At 35.6% G+C, this 25807-nt stretch overlaps 1 protein-coding gene across 1 annotated transcript; it reads right to left on the bottom strand.

The window, feature by feature from the left end:
* Window positions 1-23: 23 nt before the first annotated feature.
* Window positions 24-25781, bottom strand: NUDCD1 (NudC domain containing 1). The gene is made up of 10 exons (XM_085221578.1): window positions 25596-25781; window positions 18511-18665; window positions 16457-16642; window positions 14897-15080; window positions 13089-13274; window positions 10226-10433; window positions 9443-9587; window positions 7744-7869; window positions 5201-5360; window positions 24-2863 (listed from the first exon to the last, which is right to left on the bottom strand). Exons 1-10 carry the CDS (start codon window positions 25711-25713, stop codon window positions 2571-2573), a joined length of 1761 nt encoding a protein of 586 aa, XP_085077704.1. The 5' UTR covers window positions 25714-25781; the 3' UTR covers window positions 24-2570.
* Window positions 25782-25807: the final 26 nt, after the last annotated feature.

A 25807-nucleotide genomic window follows, 5' to 3' on the forward strand; every position in this document is an offset into this window, starting at 1 on the left:
TGAGCATTTGAAATAAATAGAAATTCTTTAAAACAATTAAAAAACTTTTATTATTAAATTTGATATTTTTTCATTTAAACTTGTAGAAGTATACATGATACATTCCAAATACACAGCCAACTAAGTGAAACACTAAACAAAAAGTACACTGAAATAAATAACGCAAGTTTTTAATAGTCCAATAGTTTCTCAGAAATTTCATAAACAAATTGTGATTGGGACATCTCAGAAAGCACCGTCTTAAAATGTAGGATTTTACTTCTTGAAATTTTACCAAAAAAAAGAAGAATGGTTCTCAGAAAACTGTGTCTTAAATATCCCCATTCTCTACTTTGTATATGCCTACAATAATATGCTAAACAAATAAGCCTTAAAATTAACTGAACACAGAAGTGGAAATGCTGATAGTAAGCATCTCCCTGTGGCTTGCAGCCATTTAATTATAGCAGCTTGCTGTGCAACAGCATGCATGGTTCCTCAAGGCAGAAAATCTTTTACTATGTCCTTAACTCACAGAGAAAGCGAAATAAAAGAGACTGACATATCCTTTCTGAGAACACCATAATCATGAACACACAAGCAGCATGGAGCATGAGATGAACTTCTCCCCATGTTCAGTTGTTCCCATGAGAAATCCCCTGTAATGGACACATTGGGGAAGCATATTTTTAATCAATACATATGATAACACAGTCTGTGAAGAGCTGATTAATTTACTTTCTTTCAGCTGTTCCAGAAGACAACAGAAGTATGTTTCCAGATACGTATGCCACATCAAGAAGAAATTTCATAAAGACCTGAAATTCTCATCTATACTCAGGTTACTAAGTAATGTTCATATAAATCTCAATGCACTTATTTTACGCTGGAAAGTAATCAGCTGCATGGACTGCAACATGATTTCTACCATGTCTGTTTGGCATTATTACTCAACATGAAATTGAGTCGCAAAAGTTATGAAACAGTTATACATTCACTGAGGCTTTTTAACAAGTATTTCCAAGACAGTTTAAACAAAAAATGCATGAGAAGTGAAGGTTTGCAGTTGGAATCCGTTTTAACATACCCAGATAACAAAAAACTTTTCACAATTGAATATACAAAATAACAATGACATAAAATAGAGAAAAATCAGGCTCCCTGGAAAGCTGAATTTGGAGAGTTTTTCTTTTATTTTTCTTCAGCACAACAACAGCTCATCTCCCTCTTAACTTCCCACCATACCATTTAATCATTTCACTGATACAAATCTGCAGTTTATGGGCAAGCGAAAACAATCAAAATCAAGAACTTGGTAGTCCGTAATAAAAAAAAAAAAAAAAAGACATTTTCTTCTCAATATATTCTTACAGGGGTCAGAAATAATATTAACAGATGCAAACTCCTAGGACACTCACTGTGTTTCTCAGTACTCTGGTACCACAGAACATAGCAGCTTTTGTGACAGCACAAAATGTACTCATTAGGCATCTTTTGCTATAGAGCTGTAAGTAAAGTATGAGAATAAAAATGAAGAGGAGGTGAAATTGTCAAAACTGACCCTTTTTGATTTAATTCTATTGACACTATCACTTTAAAATAAGAAAGAAATATTCAAGAACAGTTTCTCAACAGAATTATCCACTTCTGTTTGGTAAAAAGCAACTTTAAAGCATCCTCATGGTCTGTGCACTCTACCATTGGATACATACCACATTTGGACTTATGCACTGGGTACAGAATAGTTAAGACATGACATTATTTGTGCTGGTATCTAAGGCAACAGCTGAACCTTTGAGTTTCCCACCTCAGGTTACGATTCAGGTGCATTTTCTGTTAGCTATTTTCTAATTGCAAATTAGTCATTTAAGTACATCTTGAAATGAAAATGACACACTGAATGGTACGAATCAAAGTCTTACTGTATTCTTAATCATATCAACACCAGCAACTGAATGCATTCACTCCTATTCAGTTTCAAGAAAATTTTACTGGTAGTTATTTCAGCATCTCTTAAAATGTGAATAGATTCCATTCAAACTCCAAACATGACTAAGTCCCAGAATTTTACACTATCAATTTGGATATACAATAAAATGATTCCACTTGAGTTAAACTATTTTTTGGTCAACAGTATGTGAATTTGGATTTTTTTTTTTTTTTTAAATCACACACAATTCCTTACATTGCACACTATATGCTTGTAACACGAGTCGGTATTTTCTTTATCTGTTCACTTTTTTCAGAGGTAAAACTATCAGTTAAAATCAGAAGTGAATTCTCAAATTTCAGAAGCCTAGCAAGTGGTTACTGGAAAAAGAAATGCATAAATCTATTCACTTATGCAAGCAGCAGTCTCTAGAAAGCTGCTAGCAGGCAAGGCATTTCTATTTGTCTCCAAAAAAGCTTAGCTTAGCAACAGTGAAGCTGAAAAACTCTCACTGACTTACAGGTGAGTTCTAATGAAAGAAATCTGTTTCCCCTGTAAAGCACCTCTTTTTTAAACTTCAGCAAAATGTACTGAACTTCTCAGATTATTTACCTGGCCATTTCTTTAACAAATAAACATGAACTACAGCAAAATATACTAATTAATTTCCAGCATTCACTTTTATCAAAAACAAGGTTTTTGTTGTGAGAACAAATAATCTTTCATTTGTAGCTTGAAAGCCTAAGATTGGATCGTTGGCTTCCAGAGTTGCTACTAGCTGCTTAGCAACCTGTCCTACTTGTCTTCCTTCCTTCCTGTTGTAGAGAACTGTGGACAGAGGAGTTGGCTGGCGATAGATGAAAATTCGCCGCAAGCACTCGCAAAGAGCAGCATAGGAGTAGTCTGGGGCACAAGCCATGAACTTCTTGTCTTGTTTTGATGCTTGAACGTAACCTGCACAGCCCAGAAAGATAGACAGAAAGAGAAATGTGATATACTGGCCTTATTAATACTTTAAATCTGTCAAAATCAAGCCTAGCTTCAAAAATAACAGGCAATTACTAAGAAAATTTTGAATTTGTGACTAAAACAGGATTAGTAACACATAAGTGGTTTGTCTAGAGCCAAGCAGTGCTTGCACTGTAACCTTTTTTCAACTCTTTGCCCCACACTTCTAATCAGTTTAGGGTGCACAAGAACTTGAGACGGGTCAGCTGTCTCAAAGTGATCCATATAGAGGCTCAAAATGATCCATAGAGAGGCTCCTTCAACAAAATGCAGTAACAAAGGGCAAGACCAAGCACTGCTCCTTCGAACTGTAACAGATGATCAGAATTTACTTGTAATAGCCAAATGCCTATTCAAACCTTACTCCCTTTTCAAGAGAAAGTTGACAGAACAGATATCTGGAGCAAAAAAGTCCTTGATCCTTTAGGTTTCCCTTTGATTCCTTCTTAAGTTTCTGTCCAAAACTTGGACTGAGAAAATAAAATGTAAAAAAAAAAAAATCATTCATCTTCTTTGCATTGCTAATTAAAAATCAATTCCAAAAATCGAAAAAAATAGAACAGAAAAGAGCACTACTATTGTTGTTTTGGCCACTACAATTCATAATGTAGGTTTTGGAATTTTAACATAGAAAATACTCATTTTCAGTATTAGCTCTTGCAAAGCACTTCAAAACTTGGTTGCAGATAAACAAGCTGATAGTTTACATCATCTTTGGCATATAAGAGGCAAACTAGGTTAGTACAAAGTAATCCAGTTCGTAAACTTCAATATAATACAGAAAAATGACTGTAAATAGGGATAAAGATGTAAATAAACTTTTTTTAAAAAAAAACACCATAGGTACAAAAAGCTCAAATATATAATTATTTTCAAAACAACAGAAAAACATTGTGAGAACATTACTTAAAATTCCGCATAGAAACTTGAAACAAGCAATACCACAAGAAAACCTAAAACCTTAGTCCTTATCATCTATTTTTTTCCAGTATAATGAAATTCGAAACAAGTAAACAAAGAATAAACAGTGAAATCAATCTCTTCTGTTAGAAAACTAAAATATTTAGAGCTTAATATGGCCTTAAGTGAAAATAACATGCAACTTCATAAAATCATTCATATATAAAACAAAACACATTGCAAAAACCCAGAACAAATCAAATTATCCAATTAAACAGCTTATCTTCCCTTTAGTTTTAGATGTAGGCTAACAGTGATGAGGTAAAAAAAAAAAAACGCATTCAGGGGATGGAGGGAACTAACTGGCACACTCATGACATTATTAAAAGAATAGGTCAAGACCACACCTAGAGAAGATGAAAACTGTAATTGTCACAGCAGACAAATTCTGCACTGGATTAATTTAAATGAAATTTGATCATCTCCATTACTTAATAGGTACAGCACAGGGCCAGCTAGACTATTTTGCTTTCTCTGATACAGCAATTATTACTCTTGTATCTATATATACTCTGTATTTTCTGCTTTTGAGCTTATTATTTCTGCTTCCGACAATGGCTAAAACAAAATTCCTAAGCGTGAGTGCAAGGATACAGCAGTAACTGAGGGTTCTTCATAGTCACATTTTTCTGTATTTCTGGAACACTGTAATCTCAAAGTTCAGGGGCTTCTTGAACCAGAGCTGGCACAGTTATGCTCTCAATTGGTCTTTCCTATCATGATTGATTTTATTTTTTTTTAATTTATGATTTCCCCATCCACAAAGTTTTATGGCAGAAGCTTTCATAGCATAAAGATGCCTGTGTGAAATAGTTCTTTTAGTTTCCTTTGAACCTGCTGTGCACCAACATAATTTGATGTTCTTAATTCTTGTAAATGAATAAACACTAAACAATCATTTTCAATTGTTCAGACTTATCAACCAAGACAATGACACGCGAAAATTCTAATGACCACTTACCATAAGCACATACAAAACTAGATGTATCATAAATGAACTGATGCTGTTTCCCTGATTATTTCTGTGTCTAAGGTGCTGACCGTGCTTTTACAAATCCTTAAATCTACATCATTTATCCAAGGAGCTCTCCTTTATTACTGTGCAGTACAGTGCTTGCATCCTGTACATGGTCTGAATAGTCTCGTTTTCCCCAAACACCTCTGATGTTCTACTCTTTCTAAAATTAAGCTAGCATTCTATTACGTGACAGAATGACAGTAACTTTTACTTCAAATTTAATTAAGTGAAATATCAACACAAGCTATACTGAGTATTCAAACAGGATGTCTCAGAAGAGTATGACCCATATGACAGCTTCCTACCTAAAGCATTAAAGGTTGCAATGTGTTCCCACATGTTTTGTGGCTGATCAGAGTGGGGCTGCCAGAGAAGAGCATCAACATCATGCCTCAGGCAGAAACAAGGCATTTCTTTGGGATCCGCAACAACTGAGAAAAGATATTGATTGCTTCCAAGATTAATCTGAAAACAAAAACAAAATATTGATTCAAAGCATGAATAGCAGATTCTGTCACATGCGTTGCCAGTTACTTATTCAACAGCTTAATGTTTGCTAGTTGATAAAATGTTTGAACACACTATGCTGATCAACAGTTCAATACACTACAGGTGGCAAACACATTTCAAACACTTGTAGTTGTTGCTTGGGATAACAATTAAGGAAACATTATGTCCATTATACAAGCAAACAGGAGTGTTTTGTGTAGAAATGCTTTTCTAGGATGGAGGACCCTAACCTGTAAGTTTCAATTCTCTCTTTAATCACAACTGTTTTTCTGCATTGCCAAGAGAGAAGGAAATAGTGTCTCTATGCAAAAAACAGAAAGAAGAAGGAAAAAGGAAGGAAAAAGGAAGGAAAAAGGAAGGAAAAAGGAAGGAAAAAGGAAGGAAAAAGGAAGGAAAAAGGAAGGAAAAAGGAAGGAAAAAGAAAGGAAAAAGAAAGGAAAAAGAAAGGAAAAAGAAGGAAAAAGGAAGGAAAAAGGAAGGAAAAAGGAAGGAAAAAGGAAGGAAAAAGGAAGGAAAAAGGAAGGAAAAAGGAAGGAAAAAGGAAGGAAAAAGGAAGGAAAAAGGAAGGAAAAAGGAAGGAAAAAGGAAGGAAAAAGGAAGGAAAAAGGAAGGAAAAAGGAAGGAAAAAGGAAGGAAAAAAGAAGGAAAAAAGAAGGAAAAAAGAAGGAAAAAAGAAGGAAAAAAGAAGGAAAAAAGAAGGAAAAAAGGAAAAAGAGAAGTTGATTAGCACTGGAAATAGAATACTAAAATAAAAAATGTCAACAGCTTTCTATTTGCTCACAATCAAACAGTTACTAAATTTCAGATGAGCATCCAATTCATCAAACATATCTAGATTGACAAAAACATTCAATAAGCACTTATATTCACAAGGAATGACTGTAAGAAGAGCAAGACAAGCATAGCTACCTATCCCAGTTACCTTCAAACTAAATACTACAATTAGTGGACAAATGAGGAAGCAAAAATTCCTTCTCTGTGACACAAATAACCCCTACAGACAACTGCTTATCAAAAAGCGGATTTGGAAAACTGATGTACCGGCTGAATACTACAATACTCTGACTTTGCAGCCTAAATTCCAAAATGACCTCTTACATGTACAGAAACAGATTATCAATAAAGACATACTTTGCATTCAACATCACTAATTTTATTAACTAACAAATGAAACATATAGAAGTTTTAGAATTTGCCATCATGAAAGAGTTTTTAAGGATATTGAGCTTGCTGCAATAACTGATTTTGCACGTGAAAATAAAAGGTCTGCGTAGTACTGGTGTGTCAAACTTTCTACTATCTCATAAAGTAGCGAGCACACATCTTTTCAGATGTAGAAATTGAGGATGGTTATTTAAATCTCAGTCTGTAAGATGCATCCTCAACAGTTTTTCTAGAGTTTTATGAAGAAAAGGGAAATTAGAATTCAGAATCTTATTCTGTACCCATGACATTTTCTGTACAACAGAGGATGTTGTTCTAAACATACTTTAAATGACACAAGGTAGTGATAAGTTGCAACACCAGTGCTTAGAAACATCTTGAAAAAAGCTTAGTAAGGCCATTTTGAAAAAACAAATGAAAGGAAAAAAAAAAAAAAAAAAAAAATCAACCTGCAGTGTTCTCAGATGATTATTTTGTTTCTTCCTTTCAGCAACAGACCAGATCAAGTCCTAACTGAACTACAATAAGGTAGTAACTTAGCAAAAAAATGCAACTTTCTAGTAGGCTGTATGAAAAGTTACTGAGAAAAATACGAGGTATGGAATGAGAAAGAATTCTACGCTCCTGAAAAGGACTCCTTTTTATCATTATTTTGGCATAACTTAGCTTTTTCAATCAGCTCGTTTGTGAAAGTATATATACATATCTAAAATCATGATAATAGCAGCCTCCTTTTTTTTATCGAAATGATATTGAAAGTAATGCTTCCTATTTTACAGTGTCAGCCCACGATACCACAAGCGGATGCTGGTGGTATCCAGAGGCTGAACATTCCCACCAATATCCCCTTACATGCTGTTGCTGCGTGACAGATGGCAGCAGAGGGGCAGTCTGACAAAATGGTGTCTGACATGGAAATGTGTATTAAGCAAAGGTGTATCTCTGAATTCCTCCAGGCAGAAAAAATGGAGCCCAGTGGCATTAATCAAAGCTCGCTGAGCATTTATGGAGACCAAACAATGGATGTGATCACAGTGAGACAGTGGGTGGTGTGTTTCAGCCATCATATCTGTGTTTCAAGGATTTGAACAGATTTGTTCTGGTAAAAGAATTCGCCTTTCATATCAGAAAATGAATACTTTAAAGTATTTCAGTAATAATTTGCAGCACTTACTACATGAGTAACCTTCAAAGTATTGCCATCAAATCTGCACAAACTTGCGCCATCTTCAAGAAAAGCATCACATTCTTCTAATTCTTGTGCATTACAAGGTGGATTTTCCTTTTCAGGATCTGGATTCTGAAACAAAAATTCATTTAAGTATACTTAATATCTGAGTCTCTCTCTCTCTGTGTATATATATAATATATATATTATATATATATATATTATATATTATATATATATTATATATATATTTAACAGAGGACACAAATATACACTTTCTTATTAATTATGAATTAATGTTGCTTCTCGAACAAGAAAAATGACACCATTATGGCAGTCTGGAAGTCTGGAAGTTGAGGCCAAACAACGTACAAAGAAAGATTAGATAGGGCACTAATGCTCAGTTCATGGAGCTCTTGATTCATGTAGTCATTTCTGCATCCATTCAGTTGATTAGTAAGAACTTCTATTTTGAGTCAGTATATAAGTATATAAAAGAAGCTCAGCACAGGGGTTATTTTTGTGTGTTTGTTTCCTTGCATTTGGATACTATGACAACCTAAGTTTAAAGAAAACCAACAAGAAGAAATGACAAAGAAAGTTCCTTAAATGACAGAGAACATGAAAGGCATCTTATATATGTAAGACCTAAAACAGGGCAGGATAAATGTTGGGGTTCTCCTCTGCCAAACATTATGATTTATTGTTCTTACCAGGAAGCTTTAGAAAAGAAGCTTTCAGGTAAACAGCATTATCATAAACACTTGAGATGACTGAAGAGAATCCATGCTTTTAGTATACATATATAGCATAAATTTCACTGAAACTAAATACTGAACATTTACTTTAAACAAACAACTTCCTAGGGTTTTTATTATTTTTGTTTTCTAATGTGATAATTACTGCACACAAGCTGAAAAGTTGCAACAAAAATCTTAAAACAGGTTGCAAATGCAAAAATTTGAAGTTTAGAAGATACACTACAGTATTTGCCCACAAATAGCATGTGAGAAAGGAGTGAAATCAATTTAAGCACTGAACAGAATTTACTTTAATTTTCCAGCCTTCTTCAAAAAAAGTAGTAATCCAAAATTAATAAATCAAGATCCTGAGAGAGTCACAGTTCACAAGTTTTAGATGAGATGCCAATTCTTAATTAAACCAAAATGTTAAGTATTAAACAAACAGCAGTTAAAAATATCTATTTTAAGTAAAGACTCTCTCTATAACCACATGCCAGAAAGTTCATGAGTCATGCCTTTACAAAAAGCAAAAAACTTAGCAAAGCATGTCATTTACAACTCAGTCAACGTAAGACAAGCACAGCATCTCTAGAAAGACAGCATAAAATTGTTGCTAATCTACTGATAAACAAGAAACAGACATCCTTAAAAATTACTCCAATTAACTGCTTTTAAATTGGCCCATAACAAGTGGTGGGAACAAAAGCTGTTTTTCAATTTAATCAGACTTCTATATTTGGTGCAGAGATACTATTATGTATGCTAAATTCAGTCCCCCATGACCATATTACAGATCAAAACACAGTCATAACTCCAGTGCCATTAGTTCGTTAACAATCTCAGACAAAATTGAATGTAGTCTAGGATTCTGAACAATAAATGAACTGAAGAACTATGTCATTTGGATATCAAGAAAAAAATAATACACAAATATGTTAAGTGTTTTATTTTCAACTTCTTACCATTACTTCAGAAGTCAGATGCATCAGAGATTCACTTATTTCAGCGCACTGGGAAGAATCCATAATGAATTCCCCTTTTGTGTCACCAACTATTAGCTCTGGCCATCGTGGTCCCTCATTTTTCTTAATTAGAAAAATTTCCAAGCTAAAATGTAAACAGAAGGCAACAGTAATACATGAATCTTTTTCAGATGACAGTAAAAAAAAAGCTCTGAATGTAGATTTGAGAACTGAATTGTTACTGAAAACCATACAACAGAAACAATTAGAATTCACCTTATGAAAAATAAACTATATTAACTGAAAATATTCATTAAAAAAAAAATAAAATACAGACAAACCCAGAAGAAGGACAAGTGATTTCTCAAAGCCAAATAAAACAAATAAAACACACTCATGCTTGTGGAAAGCCTTGGATTTCCTGCTTTGATACCATGAGAATATAAAAGACAGTTACACACACAACTTTTTTTTTTTTTTTTTTGTATAGATTTTCTTAGTTTGAAAAGGCTGTTCTATGTCATTGCATAAAACATTGTCATGTAACTTCGTAAGTAAGTAACTATAAGAAGGAATTACTTTCATAACAAGCTAAAGAAACAGAACTGAGACAGAACTGCAGAAGCCAGCGAGCAATTTTCAGCAGAGGAGGTAAATGCTTGAAAGGACAAGCTCAGTGTCTAGCAATAAGTAAGTCAATTCCCAGGAGGCCCAGAAGCCAGATATATACACACTTTGAAATCAATTCCTAGCAATGGTAAACCTTAAAATCATATACAACACCTTTTGTTCTCTTTAATTATCCAAGTGCAGCTTTCATGGTCCACAGATGAATATAATTTTCCTTCCATCAAAGCAGGCTGGTCTTTCAATGTAACACATATGTTGTCAGGGGAAAAGTGTACTTTTACGTCTTCCTTAGTGATGTCCTGAGGAATGTTAACTGTTATTGTAACATCATCTTCAGTCTGTTGCCAGTAATAGAGAGGGTCTACAATTGAAGACACACAGCAAAATACCATCTACATTTAAAACGTCCTTGATTCTAGAACATGTAATGCTGGATGAGACAGAACTGAGACTTGGGAAAGAATGGAAATTAGCTTCTATTACAAACAATTTTCTTAAAATACATCCTGATTATTAGACAGAAACTTTTTTTTAAACAATTAAGTTAATTTATGTCACTCATTTGGAAAACAACTTCTGTTAACGTCTGTACTCAAATATGTTGATGGAGTTATCCAATGGACATTAGATATTACTCTACAGTTACTACAGCCTTACGAAAGTGATATCTAAAATGTATTTCAGTACACTGAAGCATTAGTGTACTGAACAGTTAAACAGACATCAGTAGTATGATAGTTATGACAAGCTACTCCATACTCAGGGGTACAAGCTATTCAGAAACATGAACATTTTTCCCTCATCTATTTTGCCAGAAGTTACACTGACTGTTAAACAGAAATGGTTTTAAAAGACCAAATAGTCTTCATTTGCCTCATTTGACAAAGATGAAATAGAATTGCCTGCCAAAAGGTAATAACTGACTTTTGCTTCTGGGTCTACAATCTTCCCGATGCTTATCTTGATTATTAAACTTCTAGAAAAACTGCCTTTCTATGATAAATACTTAAACAGGAGACATCCAATAAAAAGTGGATGAGGACGCTGAGGAGTTTGTTAAGCCTGGAGAAAAAAAGAAGGTTGAGTGGTCAGCTCACTGCTCTCTACAACTTCCTGAGAATGGCAAGTGGAGAGGTGCTCATCTCGTGTCGGGACACATGGGAGTGCCTCCAAGCTTCACTAAGAATTAGGAAAAAGTTTTTACTGAGAGGGTAGTGAGACATGGGAACAGGCTTCCTAGAGAGGTGGCTGTTGCCCCATGCCTGACCATACTGAGGAAGCATTTCAGTAATGCTCTTAATACTTTTTAACTTTGGACTGGCCCCAAAGTACTCCTGACAGTTGGACTTGGAGATTTTGTAGGTGCTTTCCAATTATTCTGTTCCATAAAGAAGGCTGTGACAGCATGACTGAGTAGTGAAAATATGTTCACATAAAACATAACTACAAGTGTATTCATTTAAAATTTTCCTCAGATTTAGAGGAGAAATAAAGTTTGGACTCATTTTCTGAAATGCTTTAGAAGCTCTCCACATAGTCACAGTTCAATATTTGGTTGATCATGTCAGCAGCTGAAGCTCTGGAAGTACTCTTACACTGCTGCCTGTTACCATGAGTTTCCTGTCTGAAGTAGAATATTCACAGGTGAAACAAATATAATTCACAAAAAGATGAGATGTGATAGCCCTTAAAATTCTTACCTTTGACACAGACTGTATCTGAACTTAATTTATAAGGAAAAAGAATGAGACCAAACCAAATGTCCTAGACTTTTTTTTTTTTTTTTCCTTTGCACTACCTTCTAGACTACCTTATTAGCAATAAAGCACATACAGGGCAGAACAGGAAAGAACAAAGGAAAAAGCCAAAACAACAGTGAGTAACATAACCACCTTAATAGTTCATATACTGTTGTAATCTCTTCTAAAAATCAGAGTTCTACTGCCAGTGCATCTCGTTTCGTTATTTGGTATCTATTTTGCCTGCAGTTCTATAGAACCATGCAACTAAAACGATAGCCTACACTAGGTTTCTGAAAAGACAAACACTTTCTTAAAGAGGAATTAGACTTCCTTCTGAAATTGAAGTTCACGTTTCACTACTTTCTTTAACATTACATTTCTGTGCCATCCTAAGATCTCTTAAGATATTCCTGCTCCACGCATCACAGATGGCCTTCCTGAGTTGGGAAACAACATACGTGCACACATACGCATTAAGTGAACTCTGTTTGGAGCTGGTATTGTGCTAGTATTATTCAGTTAGAATAGGTTCAGTAACCAACCTCTCATAATGAGAAACAAAAATCAAATTGGAAATAGCTCAATGCAGCAACATAAATATCCATATTACAGAGCTGAGCGACGTTTAGGATTAAAATTTAAGTTTATTCATTTTGCTCTGGTTTAACAGAAGAAAAGTAGCCTTTTGTTGACATTATTTTTTTCTAAACTTCTTTCTTAACGAAGACCTTCATAAGATTCTCATTCTTAAACAAACAAACAATTTTTTATTGCTATTTGAAATGTAAGAGTATTTTACACATCAGGGAGATCTCTCTACTGAACAACTCCTTGGGGAAGCTTCACTCCCAACTGTTTGGGTGTCATTCCCTTTTTTTATCTACAAAGACTAACTTCTTTATTTGAGTACTTCAGCTAGATGCTTGAATTTAGGCAGCCTAACTTTTGTCTAAAAAACTCAACTGTTAGCAAATAATCAATACAGTTCTCTTGGCAAAATGCCTTTACCCTTGTGTCAAAGAAATTCTTTATGTACCTTCTTTTGTGAAAGTGTTTCCCACATAGGCTTATGCACAATATAACTCTCCAGGAAGAAAACAAATGCATTAAAGTCCATCTGCCCATAAAATAAATAAATAAATAAATGGATCAACAACAACAAAAAAAACATTTCAGGCAGATATTAAGACTAACTTTTACTAGGATTTCCAAACAAGCTCTTTTCTTAGCAAAAACAGAGAGCAATCTATCATAAACTGTCAAGTAAGGTTTACCTTTCTTTTCATTTGTTGTTTTCTTATCGTCCTTTTCTTCTAAAATTTCTTCCTTTTCTTGTACAAATTTGAATGGTTTGTAGGAAATAATCATTAGACCATCTCCACCTGGCTCTATTGATGCATAATGGGGGACTGATTTTCCCTGTAAAATTCTCCTTTTGTAGATTTCATACCTATGTTCATCTATAAAATGAAGAAAAAAAAATTGAGCAGAAATATTTTTCTTGGGGATGAAATTCTTGTCCAAGAACCTCATTACACTTAAAAATGCTAAGAATCCTACAAGTTAAATAACAGTACTTTAAAAGGAAATCTCTTTTTCGGTGACTTTAGTATATATGTAGTTCCTAAAATTAATTTAACATTGTCCTTTTTTCTTATGATGTCTTCTTTAATTACAGCTAGCCCAGCAATTCACACTCAGTCTCTGTAGAAACAGGCCTTCCAAATATTTTTAGAGCTGATATAAGAGCCTGAGAAACAATGACATAGCTTCTGATAACACCTAACCCACAACGGAAAATGCCTGCCTTCACTTTTGAAGGCCTGTGTTTTACAAAAGCTGAGGAGATCCTAGTTGTCAGCTACTGGCATCAAGGAGCGTGCTCCCAAACATATGAGTACCGATGACTTAAAACATAGGTAAAGTGACAGGCTCTAGAGTTTGTTGTTCTTTAATTAAAACCCAACTGGACTCAGAGCCCTCAGTATTTGATCAACTGTTTGTAACAACAGATTGTATAAATGGATTTTTAGCAATTAACTAACAATATGATTAAATTCTGACAGGTGATAATATTATCTCTAATAAAGGTTTGATTTTTTACATATATCTTTCACCTCTTCAGTGAAAGAATTTGCTGTTCTTGTGACTACAGCTTTACTTGAAACAAAGAGAAAGAAAAAAAACAATACTGGGAATTTATTAGTAGAGACATTAGACAAGACCAGATCATCATGGTAAAAATTCTTCTATACCACTCTAGCATTCCAAAGTGTCCGGGTTCACCTCAATGTTAAGTTTACAGAAATTTCAATATCACAGTACAATACAGACAATAATGGATAAACCAGGTATAATTTGGGTGCCTTTAACAAGTTATCTTACATGCTAAAAGTTAGTTTAGAAATAAAGTAAGGAACAAGAACCAGTCTACAGTGTAATTCTGGTCCTTGTTCAGTTCTGGTTTGGTTAAAGTCCCCTCCTCCGTTCTAAAAAGTGTAAGCAGGGAGCTATTACTAGAATAGATATAGTCATTCTAATCCAAGGCAGAGCAAGATTTCATCTATACGATTATTAGACTCCAGGCAGCTGGGGAACCTGCATCAGCAGATGACCTCAGATTAGACAGATGACCAAATCAAGTATGTCTACATTGTACTAGGAAATTAACCACTCATACAACATTTTGAAAAGTACAAAAGATTTTAATTAGAAATAGTTTTGAACTTAGATTTTACTAGACAGAGCTAAATGGGAATTCCATCTCATATTGTCACAAAGTAGTGTTCTTAGCTTGTTTTCTAATTACCTTAACTACACAAATGCAGAAGTTTATTTCTTCCTGTCTTCCAAATGTCTGTCATACTGTAGGTCTACAAGTGAGAACTTGAACTCGAAATGAATTTAAAATCTGATGAGAGTTTTGTTGGAATGCAAACATCAGAAATTGAGGAACAATCAACATTTAAAACAATGAATGAAAGCATAATAGTTGTTTTTCTTTTGCAGCGTTTTTTTTTGTTTTTGTTTGGTTTTAGTTTTTTTTTTTTACCCACCAATAACACAAATGTAGAACACTTACTCGCTTTGTTCATCTCCACAAATGTAACCCATTCCAAAGTAATATGAAATCCACTTCCTTTTGTGTCCAATTCATCTTTTTCTACCCTAAGCAGCAGCACAGCTACTGAATGTTTATCAGATTTTACAAATGAAACACTGTGTACTATAATAAATGGATTGCCTAGTTCTTCATTAAACACAATCTGGAAGACAAAATGGTGGTAAAAGTTAAAAGACTCAAAAATTAGTGAAAGGCTTCAATGAACATTAAATCAATTAAAGTTTGCTTGCCACAAATCACATTAACTTTTGGTTTGCTCTGACGTGGTAATGCAGTTGGACTAGATGTTCCCTGAAGTTCTCTAGTAACAGAACTATTCTATGTATTTCTGGTACTTCCTCCCCTGGCTATCAAGAAAGTGTTCTGAAGTATTTTTATTATTGTTTATATTATAGAATCATTGAAATGGTCCATTAGATAAAACACAAAACTCTACAAAAATGTCTGCACTAAAGCACAGGATAACCAGCTTCCTTTTGACTGAACTCTCAAACTGTACAGGGGAAGGAGCTACTGCACCATGCTGAAATCCTCCACTTCAGGTATACACTTGACTTCCTGCCAATATTAAAAACTCCTTGACTGTGTAGAAAACTGTCCTCTAATTAAAAAGTTGCATGAAAAATGTGGCAATTTAATATCAAATTCATCTTTCAGAAATGAAGAGAAACAATAGACCAAAACTTATAGTAGCTGAAGCTCAAGATGGTTTAAAATAAATGATTTTGTAAGCTATTTAATAATGAGAAACGTTACAACCGCCATGTTAAATAAAAAATACTAAGCACCAATAATTTTCCAGAGCTAAGTGTACAGCATGAAAATTTTCTCTCCCAGAGATGTGGAAATATTACAATTTAGATTATACCTACTCCGCATAAAGCCTTCGGGGTTAATTATAAAAGCTTTTTAATCATCAGTTTTCTTTAAGTTTTATTCTAATCACCGTGGACACACTTTTAAGACAGGATAAATTAAATGGTGAACATTTCAAGTGCAATTACATCAGCACAAGCAATCTAGAAGCCCCCTAACTTAAAAAGAAAAGTAGCATTTAGCTTGATTGACAATAATTTCAGGCATTTTAAAAAATACTTATTATTCCACAGGTCAGAAGAAATAGTTAACAATAAGTGATAGTGGAAGGAAAACCTAGGCTGACCCATAAAAATAGAGAAGGGAAAGGGAAAATTGGTTTCTTATAAGAAGTTCAGCTTGACAGATGCGTAGTCACCTATTTAGAAACACTTGCTCTGTTTAGCGAATCTGTTTAGACAGATTCTTTTTCAGTCAAAAGGCTGTTTCCATTCAACCATTTGAATTTTACAGATTTTTTTTTCACATAAAGAAATAATTCATATGATCTTTATGCTTGGACACCATCCTATATCAATGCCATGGAGTTAAGATTGAAAGCTTAATTTTTTATAACATTGTATGGGTGCGATTCTTATATGAAATGAAGGAGTAAGAATTTGGTAGATGTACAATTCTTTAGTGTGTTATTTTAAGACTTACCTCCCACTTTTCCGATGCACTGTTTCCACGTTTGCCTGACTTAATTAAATACAGTCTTCCTGTTCCATCAGAAATGGTAACCCATGTGGAAGATGAGAAGTATATTGAGGCACAAAGGCGATTATCGTAAGCTGTCAAATCTGTAGGTAGCCTGAAAACTTCTCTTGGCTTTTGCAGAGCAGTGTCCTATAAACAGAGTCACTTTATGAATCACAGAATCATAGAATCACAAGGTTGGAAGGGACGTACAAGATCATCTAGTCTAACTGTCCTTCCACTACCGTTACCATGAAGTTCTAATCAATTTCACCATTGCAGAAAAATAACAAAACTCAACAGCAATTCACCAGTTCACATAATTGAGCATCTTGGGAAAAAATGTAGGTAGGCAAGCACCACCACATATGAGGAAAAGGTGGTAGAATTTTAGTATTCAATCTATTTACTGAAAACATAAGTATTTTATAATTGGTATTTCAACACTTTTTTTTTTCCTTCAAATTCACAGTACTAATTTACATTTTGCATTGTAAAAACTTTTACTTCTTTTCTCCTAACATTCCTGTATAATTTATCATTCACCTCACACAATTTTAATCCCAATAAGAACTTGGAGACCTTAAGTGAAATAAAAGCCATAGAATTGTACTCAAAAAGTGCACTTACAAGGGCTTCTAAACTAAAACAAACTTCAACCCTCTTTCTTATTCAACTTGTTCACATATACACAACACGGAAAGAGCACATTCATGCATGCAAGTGTGACATACACTTTTTTTTTGAGACTATCATATTAGAGACAATTTCAAATCTATCATGTTTTCCAAAAGTTATTAAAATCAGACATGCATCTAGAACATGTTCAAAGATAGGCAAGATAAATTGGATTTGGATAAGTACCATTTTAATAAGCATCAGTAAAAAAGATCAGATGACAAACAGCCTGATTGTCTTTTGGGTCTACTTGAATTTGTATTAGAGATTACTTTTCCCTACGAAAAGGCACAAGGGCAATTCAGAAATCCTCAATAGAAAAGATGAAAATTAGATTTATAATTACTGGCATTAGTGGCATTCAGGATCACTCTGTAGATTCAGTTACATCACTACAACCCTTCAATTATTCACCTAATTTAAAACACATTCAGGAAAGGAGAATGAAAGAATTATAAACAAAGAAAGAAAAAACACACTCCACACCCAAGCACTTTCAACATCCTCATCTACTAGAATTTCTGAGGGTTTTACTGAAAGGCAGTATCTTCTGAAATAAAAGCATTCCACTGTAACAAGTTGTATGACTACTGTGAATAGGACTGAAGAACGTAAATTGTGGAAAGAAAAAGCTTCAGGCCCGGAACTATGAATTACAGGGATATGCCATGCAACACTACAGAAGACCACACTTCTGACAGCTCAAAAAGAAAGAATGGCTCTGCAGCGGAATCAGGGCACTTAGGCATTCAAATGCCTCAAAAAAATTGACTGTGTAAGGCAGTCAATTTTATCAGTACAAAAGCAGAGAACTGCCATGTTTTTCTCTCTTGGTCTAGCTTATTCTCTATTTCAAATTTGCCCAGGGCCACAAGTGCTTTTTGCCTCCAACCAGCCATACACAGATTGCGCTATTAGTCTACGTGTGCTTTCAGTTATAATTCTAAATCACACAGCTTTTCTCTCCTTCTATCTACAATGACTGGATTTTCAAATTAGCAAACATCAAACAAAATAGCTGAGAAACCTCTGGCAACTGAATAAGAAGTATCTGCTCTTTTCTTCAGTTTGAGACCATATGTTCATTCTCCCCATGAAGGAATAACACGTAGTATTAATACAGTGCAATACTAGTAAAATACTATTAATGAAAAATTTCAGAAATTTTCATTTAAAATCCTTTCATCCCCACTAGCAAACCTCACTTTTGTCAATCTACCTCTCTTTCTGGCAGTAGCTTCCCTTCCAGTTTTGCATCTGGAATCTCCTTGATCTGTTTTCTACCTTATCAATCTACACCTACTCAAATTCAATTATTTTAAAAATAAGTTTCTGCTTACCAGAGTAACTGACAAGTTCATAACCCTTCCAAATTGGTCAATGTAGTAAACATTATCCTGGTACCAGGAGTCAAGGTGAAGATAATTATACATGCCAAAAGCACGCATGTGGTCAAGGGTATATTGATCATCACGAAGTTTCACTTCTGCTACAGCTGGAAGACAAAAAGAGAGAGAAATTACTTGAACAATGTTTCTAAATATATAATTTAATAAGTTAACGCTTAAATTAATAATTTTAAAATAATTCATCCATCTGTAGCCCGTAGGCCTAGTTTATTTGAAGAAAAACATATTATGCATATCTAGTTAAACAACAAACAATATCACTATGAACTTGGAAAACAGGTCCTGCACACTGAAGGTCACCACAATCACTCACCACAGTAACGTAATAACCATTACCATTTACAGTCACCTACACTGATTCTTCCCAACATCTGTTGAAGTCTCTCTACTTTGTTAAATGCCCTCACAAAAATGCAAGCACAAAGCAAGAACCTTGTAAAATCTACTTTTAAGCCTACTTGTATCATTCCTGATACATATACTGCATTAAAGAAAACAAAATAATTCTGCTCAACCATAAGTCTACGCAAACAATGGACAAAAGAAATATCTTCTATGTAAACTCTGAATCATGCTATCAGCAACTGCAAAGCAAACAATTATGACACTATTAAGCATAATTAGTACATGGTCATTACTGAAAAAGTATGTTCCTAGCACCTTTACTGAGGCTGAAGAAATCTACAGCAATCTCTAAGATACCATCAAAATTTCAATGCAAATTTTCTCTATCTGAAGGAGTCTGCAAAGAACGGCTGTTCATTAATAATAGTACCTTCTTCAGGATAGGCAGCATGCTACTTACAGCCACAGTTGAGCAAACTGAAAACTTCTCCACAGCTAGCAGTGATCTTAGCTGGAATTATCTGCATAAAACTAAGCAAGTTATTTAAACTAGCTGCAACTACTTCTTCCTACTCTGCATCTATTCAGAGACTGAGTAGTTTCAACATCTCAAAATACAGAAAATCTCCAAGTTCAAGTGAAGACAGTGGCAAAGATCTAGCGTATCCTTCTAAAATGGTCTCCAACAGACTGGAACTACTCAGTCTCCACTACTGACATCCTAGGATCCATAGTTTTTCTGTAAGAAGTTTATTTCAAATATGTTTGACATAACAAGAAAAATCCTTCAGAAAGTTACAAGTAAACTGTCTGCCCATGATGAGTAAGCTTCAGACCCATAGTAAAGGGAGGCTAACAAAGCGATGAGAAGGATATAAGGAAGAAGGTTTTTTGGATATAAGAGAGAAATCTTTTACAGTAAGGGTGCTGAGGCACTGAAAGAGGTTGCCCAGAGAGACGGTGGATGCCCTGACCTTGGAGACATTGGCTGGATGTGGCTCTGAGCAACAGGTGCCCCTGTTCATTGCACGGAAGTTGAACTAGATGACTTTAAGCCTCCCTTCCAACTGAAACAATTCTATGATTTTAAGGCCACATTAGTTATTCTAATTACCACTTTTACAACTTCCAATTTTTTCTTTTTCTGCTCAGAAACACAGCAAAGTAATCTTCACACCGTGTTCCCTGGAACCATTCACAACTCTATCCCAAAAGTCCTCATCTTGGACTCCTTACACCCTTCTTTAGCATATATATATATAGCCTACTGAAGAAGCAATATTTTATTCTACTTACTGCAATGATTACTTCAAACTGTAGTTCCTTTTCCAAAACAATGAGTGCCACTGAATAGCTATCACAACACGTATCACCAATCAGATAATCACTATGGGCTCAAAACTGATCCCATTAGAGATACTGGCTATTAACAGGGATCATAGAAAACTATGCAAAACATACTGTCTGATTAATTGAGAATAAATATTCCAGTCATACTGTATAAAATGTTTGTAAAATGACGGCATAATTAGCAATTAGTCTCCTAATCATTGTTGATGTTTGCAAACCAAGAGCATTAATTCTACTCAACTCAACTCATTATTCATATTCACCACAGTGGAGAGACTTCAGCATCTCCGCAATTAATAATTACTCTTTCCTAAGATATGGCTAGAAGAAAAAAGCTACAATGTTAATTAAAAAAAAAAAAAAAGAGTTAAGAAAATATACCTGCCATAATGTGAAAGATGCTACCCACTCCAATTTCTACTTTAACTAATTAGAATATTTTACAGTAAATTACATTGTAAAAAAAAATTAAAAAACTGTGTTATGAAAATGTGTTTTAAAGCAGTTTGGACTGTGTTCACCACAGATATTTTTCCTAACAAGATGAAAGGTGATGTGAATGTTCTGTAAACAATTAAAGACAAAAACAAATATAATCCAAAATAATATAACCAAGTACATATCATCTCCTTTCTGCACAGACAGGTACACTTATAGTCAGGAACTACAATTCACATATAAGTATTGAAAACAGTTAAAACTGGCTGCTTCCTAAAGCATTCAGAACTTTTCAAGAAATTTTTTTGGAACAATACACCATGGCTTAGCTGTAGGATTATAAACTCTATAAAGAATGAAAGAACATGAACAAAGTCCCTGTCCTTGAGTTTTCCAGCTGGTTGTTCTGACAAGCCCTGCATAATACGGAGCTGGTAAAAAGAGATCCAAATCTCTTAAGATGAATTATGCAATTAACTCTTCATAAGTAGAAGTCAGAAACTATACCATATGTGATTTTAAACCTGGAAAGCTAACAAATGAGTACTGGATTACCACGTAACACTTCAAATATGGTTATCAACAGCTTACAGAATGTATCCTGTATATACATATTTCTGCCAATAAATCATTAGATTAATTGAGGCTCATTCTGTGATAAAGTAAAATCTGTGCACAAATGCCATCTGCTTCACATATCGTGCTCAGATAGTTTAGGAGATTTTATACTATCATGGAGTTACATTCTTTCCTTTCTGCAGCATTCCCTGTTCAAGTTTTCTTGATGGTCCTTGGAAAAAATGTGAAAAATTAATAGAGGGTAGATCTGGCAAAATAGAAGCTAATAAAATGAGAAGAAGAAAAAAAGAAATACTTAATGAGAAAATCACTTTATTCACATAACGTTTTTTTTTGCTTGTTTTTTAAAAAGGAACTGAATCTAGGACAGACTAATTCAATAGCTCCAACTTTTTGAGTTCAACTAACAAGCAGAAATTTTTGACAGCTTCTCCTACAGAATAATACATAGTCTTATTCCAATTTCTGATAAACAAATCTGCACTACAAAAACCAAAGAACATTAGTTCATATTCTGTCATACAGTAAAGAAAAGGAATGTATATATAAATTAAATCTCAGCTTTCAGTATTATTACCCAACAACTGCAGTGAGGTGTGGTGTTTCAGACTAGCGAAATTATGTCACTTGTCTAGAATTGTATGTCACCAGCTCCATGATTGAAAAAATAATTTGACTCAAAATATTTCCCAATGAATTAAGCCAAGATTTTCACTAATACCAAGTCTACTTAAAAGCAAAAGGAAAATACACAAACCAATTCATAAGAATCAATGAAAGGAACAAAATATCCCTAATCAGATCTTACTATTACTCTGCACTGAAAAAAAAAAAAAAAATCTCCTCTGCATAAAAAGCTCTAAAAAGTAAGACTCATACTTTAAATGAATAGTGAAGCCCTGGCTTGTATCAGGAATGGTGTGGTGAGCGGGACTAGGGAAGTCATCCTGCCCCTGTACTCAGCACTCAAGGCCTCACCTTGAGTACTGTGTTCAGTTTTGGGCACCTCAGTACAGAAAGGACATGGAGGTGCTGGAGCAGGTCCAAACAAGGGCAACAAGGCTTATGAAGGGCTTGGAGAATGTGCCCTACGAGGAGAGACTGAAGGAACTGGGGATGTTCAGTCTGAGGAAAAGGAGGCTGAGGGGAGACCTTATTGCTCTCTTCGAATCCCTGAAAGGTGCTTACAGCGGGAGCGGGGTTGGTCTCTTCTCACCGGTGACAGGATGAGGGGAAATGGCCTCAAGTTGCGCCAGGGTAAGTTTGGGTTGGCTATCAGGAAAGACTTCTTTACAGAAAGGGTTGTTAATCACTGGAATAGGTTCCCCAGGGAGGTGGTTGAGTCACCATCCCTGAATGTGTTTAAAAACCATTTGGATGTGGTGCTCAGGGACATGATTTAGCAGAGGGTTGTTAGAGTTAGCGTTGTGTGGTTAGGTTGTGGTTGGACTCAATGATCTTTAAGGTCTTTTCCAACCCAAGCAGTTCTATGATTCTATGATCAATAGAACTTGAAAAAAAAAAAAAGAGTGGAAAATGTGTGAAATAATAACACTGCATTTTCATATGTTCTACTGAACACATCACAATGACTTCAAAATACTGTAAGATATGTAAACTAATTTTATCAACACATTATTTTGGGACCATGTTATATGCCTGTATATCATACTTTGTTTTGCAATGCCACCCAGTGGAAGGAATTTAGTATTTCATGTACACGTCTTAACTAGCGAAAGACAGTCCATTAATTCATTCTCTAGTATCAGTGGTCAGCACACATAGATCCTTCTATCTCGGAATCAGTTTTCTCCTAACAAGCATGTTTTCACTGTTTATGGCGGCATCATTTTGTTGCTAACCAAAAGTACAAGACTTTCTTAGCATACTGTAGCAAGTGTTAACAGACTGAATGCAAAAGTTTACTTCTAAACAAGCGTAGCTCTTGCTGAAAATAAGCATGCTTTGCCTACAGATACCATTTCATTTAGTATTTTTGCTGGATCAAATTACTAACACAGATATGAACATACATGGCATCTATTGCACAGTCAAGTGAACCTAAAAATCAAACAATACCCAAAAACTGGTGCGGCATTTGTGAGAACATCACTTTCAGAACAGCTTGTAAGCTGACTTGTGCCTGCTGCAGGAACCATCTTCATTAACAGTAGTTAATACCTATACATCATCTTTTTCCTTCTCGAGAAATTAAAGTACAACACAAGAACAGTTACATAAGGCCTAAGACCCAAACCTAAATATCAGGAACTAAGGAAAATAAGGAGAAAAACTAAAGAAAAGAAGGAGAAATACATACAACGTCTAAGGTGAAGAGCTGGGTATTAAAGCAGTAATACCGTGGGACTCATTACTAGTTGAAGTACCAAGATGAGAGATCAGAAAACTGTTTGTGGAAGTACAGGTGAATTGGAACAGAATGGGTAGCAACTAAGCAAGAAATGGGCAGAGAACAAGCTAATTACAGCATCTAAAAGGGAGTGTATAATAACAGAATTTCATCATTCTTTTCCACCATTATTATTTAAGAAATTCGCTATGAACTTGTTCTCCACCATCAGATCCAATAAATAAATAGAAAGCTATTAGAAATTTCTTTCTGCTTCAGTTGCACAACTGACTAGCAAATTCATGGCAACCACAGTTTGACAGTTGCAGACAAATTAGCACTGAATACTAAGCTTTGTACAGTAATTAGAAAATGAGGACTGCTGGAGTCCACATGAGTGTGACAGCCAGCATAAGGTGTCCAACTACACATTCACCTTTTCCAATAATGTAAGTCTGCATCGATTCCATGCATCAATTTTTATCTCATTTGGTTTTACAGGTAGCTCAACACATAACTTCTGCCCAACATGCAAGTCAAAGTATGGAAGCAAGCCCTCAGTCTAACATAAATGCAGACCACTGATAGCAGAAAAGACAAAGTTCAGGTACAGACCATCTCTGCACTAAAAGGAAAGCGCCCTGAAGTAAGCAGAAAAACAGTAGAGAGAGTGAGCCAGCAGTATGGTCCAAAGACAGGTTGAAACACAGCAAAAAAAAATCATCTAGATGACTGATTGAGGGCTTGGTTTGGTTTATATTTCATGTTAGTAATCAAAAGAAAAACAAAAAAGAAAAATAAGTACATATACACAAAAGCAGAGAACAGAATAAGCAATTTGGTATTTATGATTTAGTCGGACTGGTAAGTAAGGACTGAAAACAAGTCTGGATCTCTGTGTTATAGTAAGAAGACCAAAAAAAGAGCACAGATACACACCGAATTTATACCACAAGGGTTACTGTAACTGTTATGCCAAATAACTGAATGGACTAGAGGCATTAGAAGCTCCATAATTCAAACTCTTTAGTGAAAATATTGAGTCCTCATCAATTTAAAATAGGTATGCAGTACACATATCTGAGAACCACAAAACATCCTTGATCACCTTACACACAAAACATCACAGTAAGAACAACACCATGACAAAGGGCAACGTTACACTACGTAACAAAATGTTACTCTCATTACACTTCCCAGTATGCAGTGGTATCACCTCATCTTCACTCACTCATCCTTTAAGACACAATTCACACACAGTGTATTTTTCTGCCCTGCTATTAAAATAATGTACTGAACACAAATCTGTAGCAACACACAGCAGGTAGCCCAGAAGTTCCGTGAATATGGAGACCAGCCTGCCCAAGCTGCGTACTACACTGTGTTCTTATAAAAAAGGCTACTTCATGCACCTTACAACTGACCTACACGTCACACACCAACAAAGCCAGAACGCTGGGAGAGCCTACGGGGCACAGAGATAGGCATGCACCCCATATGACTCTGTTAGTGTTCTTCTGAGTGAAATGAGAACTGAGTGTATCAACGCACTGACAGCTCAGCACCTCACATGCTGGCATTGAGCAGCAAGAGAAAGCAAGGCCATGAACAGTCTGAGCATCCACGTCTGAACTACGAGCAAAGGAAGACATAGGGCTTTTATACAAGGGATCGTGTGAGGCATTAATTTCATACGTATGCATCTAATTCTAAGTATTCGTTCCAGACAGCACGCACCGAGCCGCCCCGGCCGCTGCCGCGGTCCAACCGCACACGCCCGACCCGAAGACCGGCTGCACGCACGCACAGATCCCGTCTCGGCGGGCAGCCCAATGCAGCGCAGCGCCGTGCCGCCGCTCGGCTCCTCGCGCGGCAGGACGGCGCCGCTGCCAGCCGCAACGAGAAATCGGGCCGAGCCGCGGAAACGCCCCAAATCACCGCCCCCGCTCCTCACCCGCGTCCAGCTCCAGCCGGTAGCAGGCCAGCGGCTCCAGGGACAGCTTGTAGCCCTCGAACTTGGGGTCCAGGAGCAGGCGCTTGGTCTCCAGCGAGCAGTGCGCGGCCTCCTCCATGCCGAACGCGGGCAGCGCGCGAGACCGCCGCGCAGCACCGCGGGAAGAGCCGCCCGTACGCCGGGAGCGGTAGTTCGGGGCTGAGCGCCGCCGC

This window comes from Meleagris gallopavo, chromosome 3, assembly GCF_905368555.1.
Source record: "Meleagris gallopavo chromosome 3, MGAL_WU_HG_1.1, whole genome shotgun sequence".
Classification (NCBI taxonomy): Eukaryota; Metazoa; Chordata; class Aves; order Galliformes; family Phasianidae; genus Meleagris; species Meleagris gallopavo.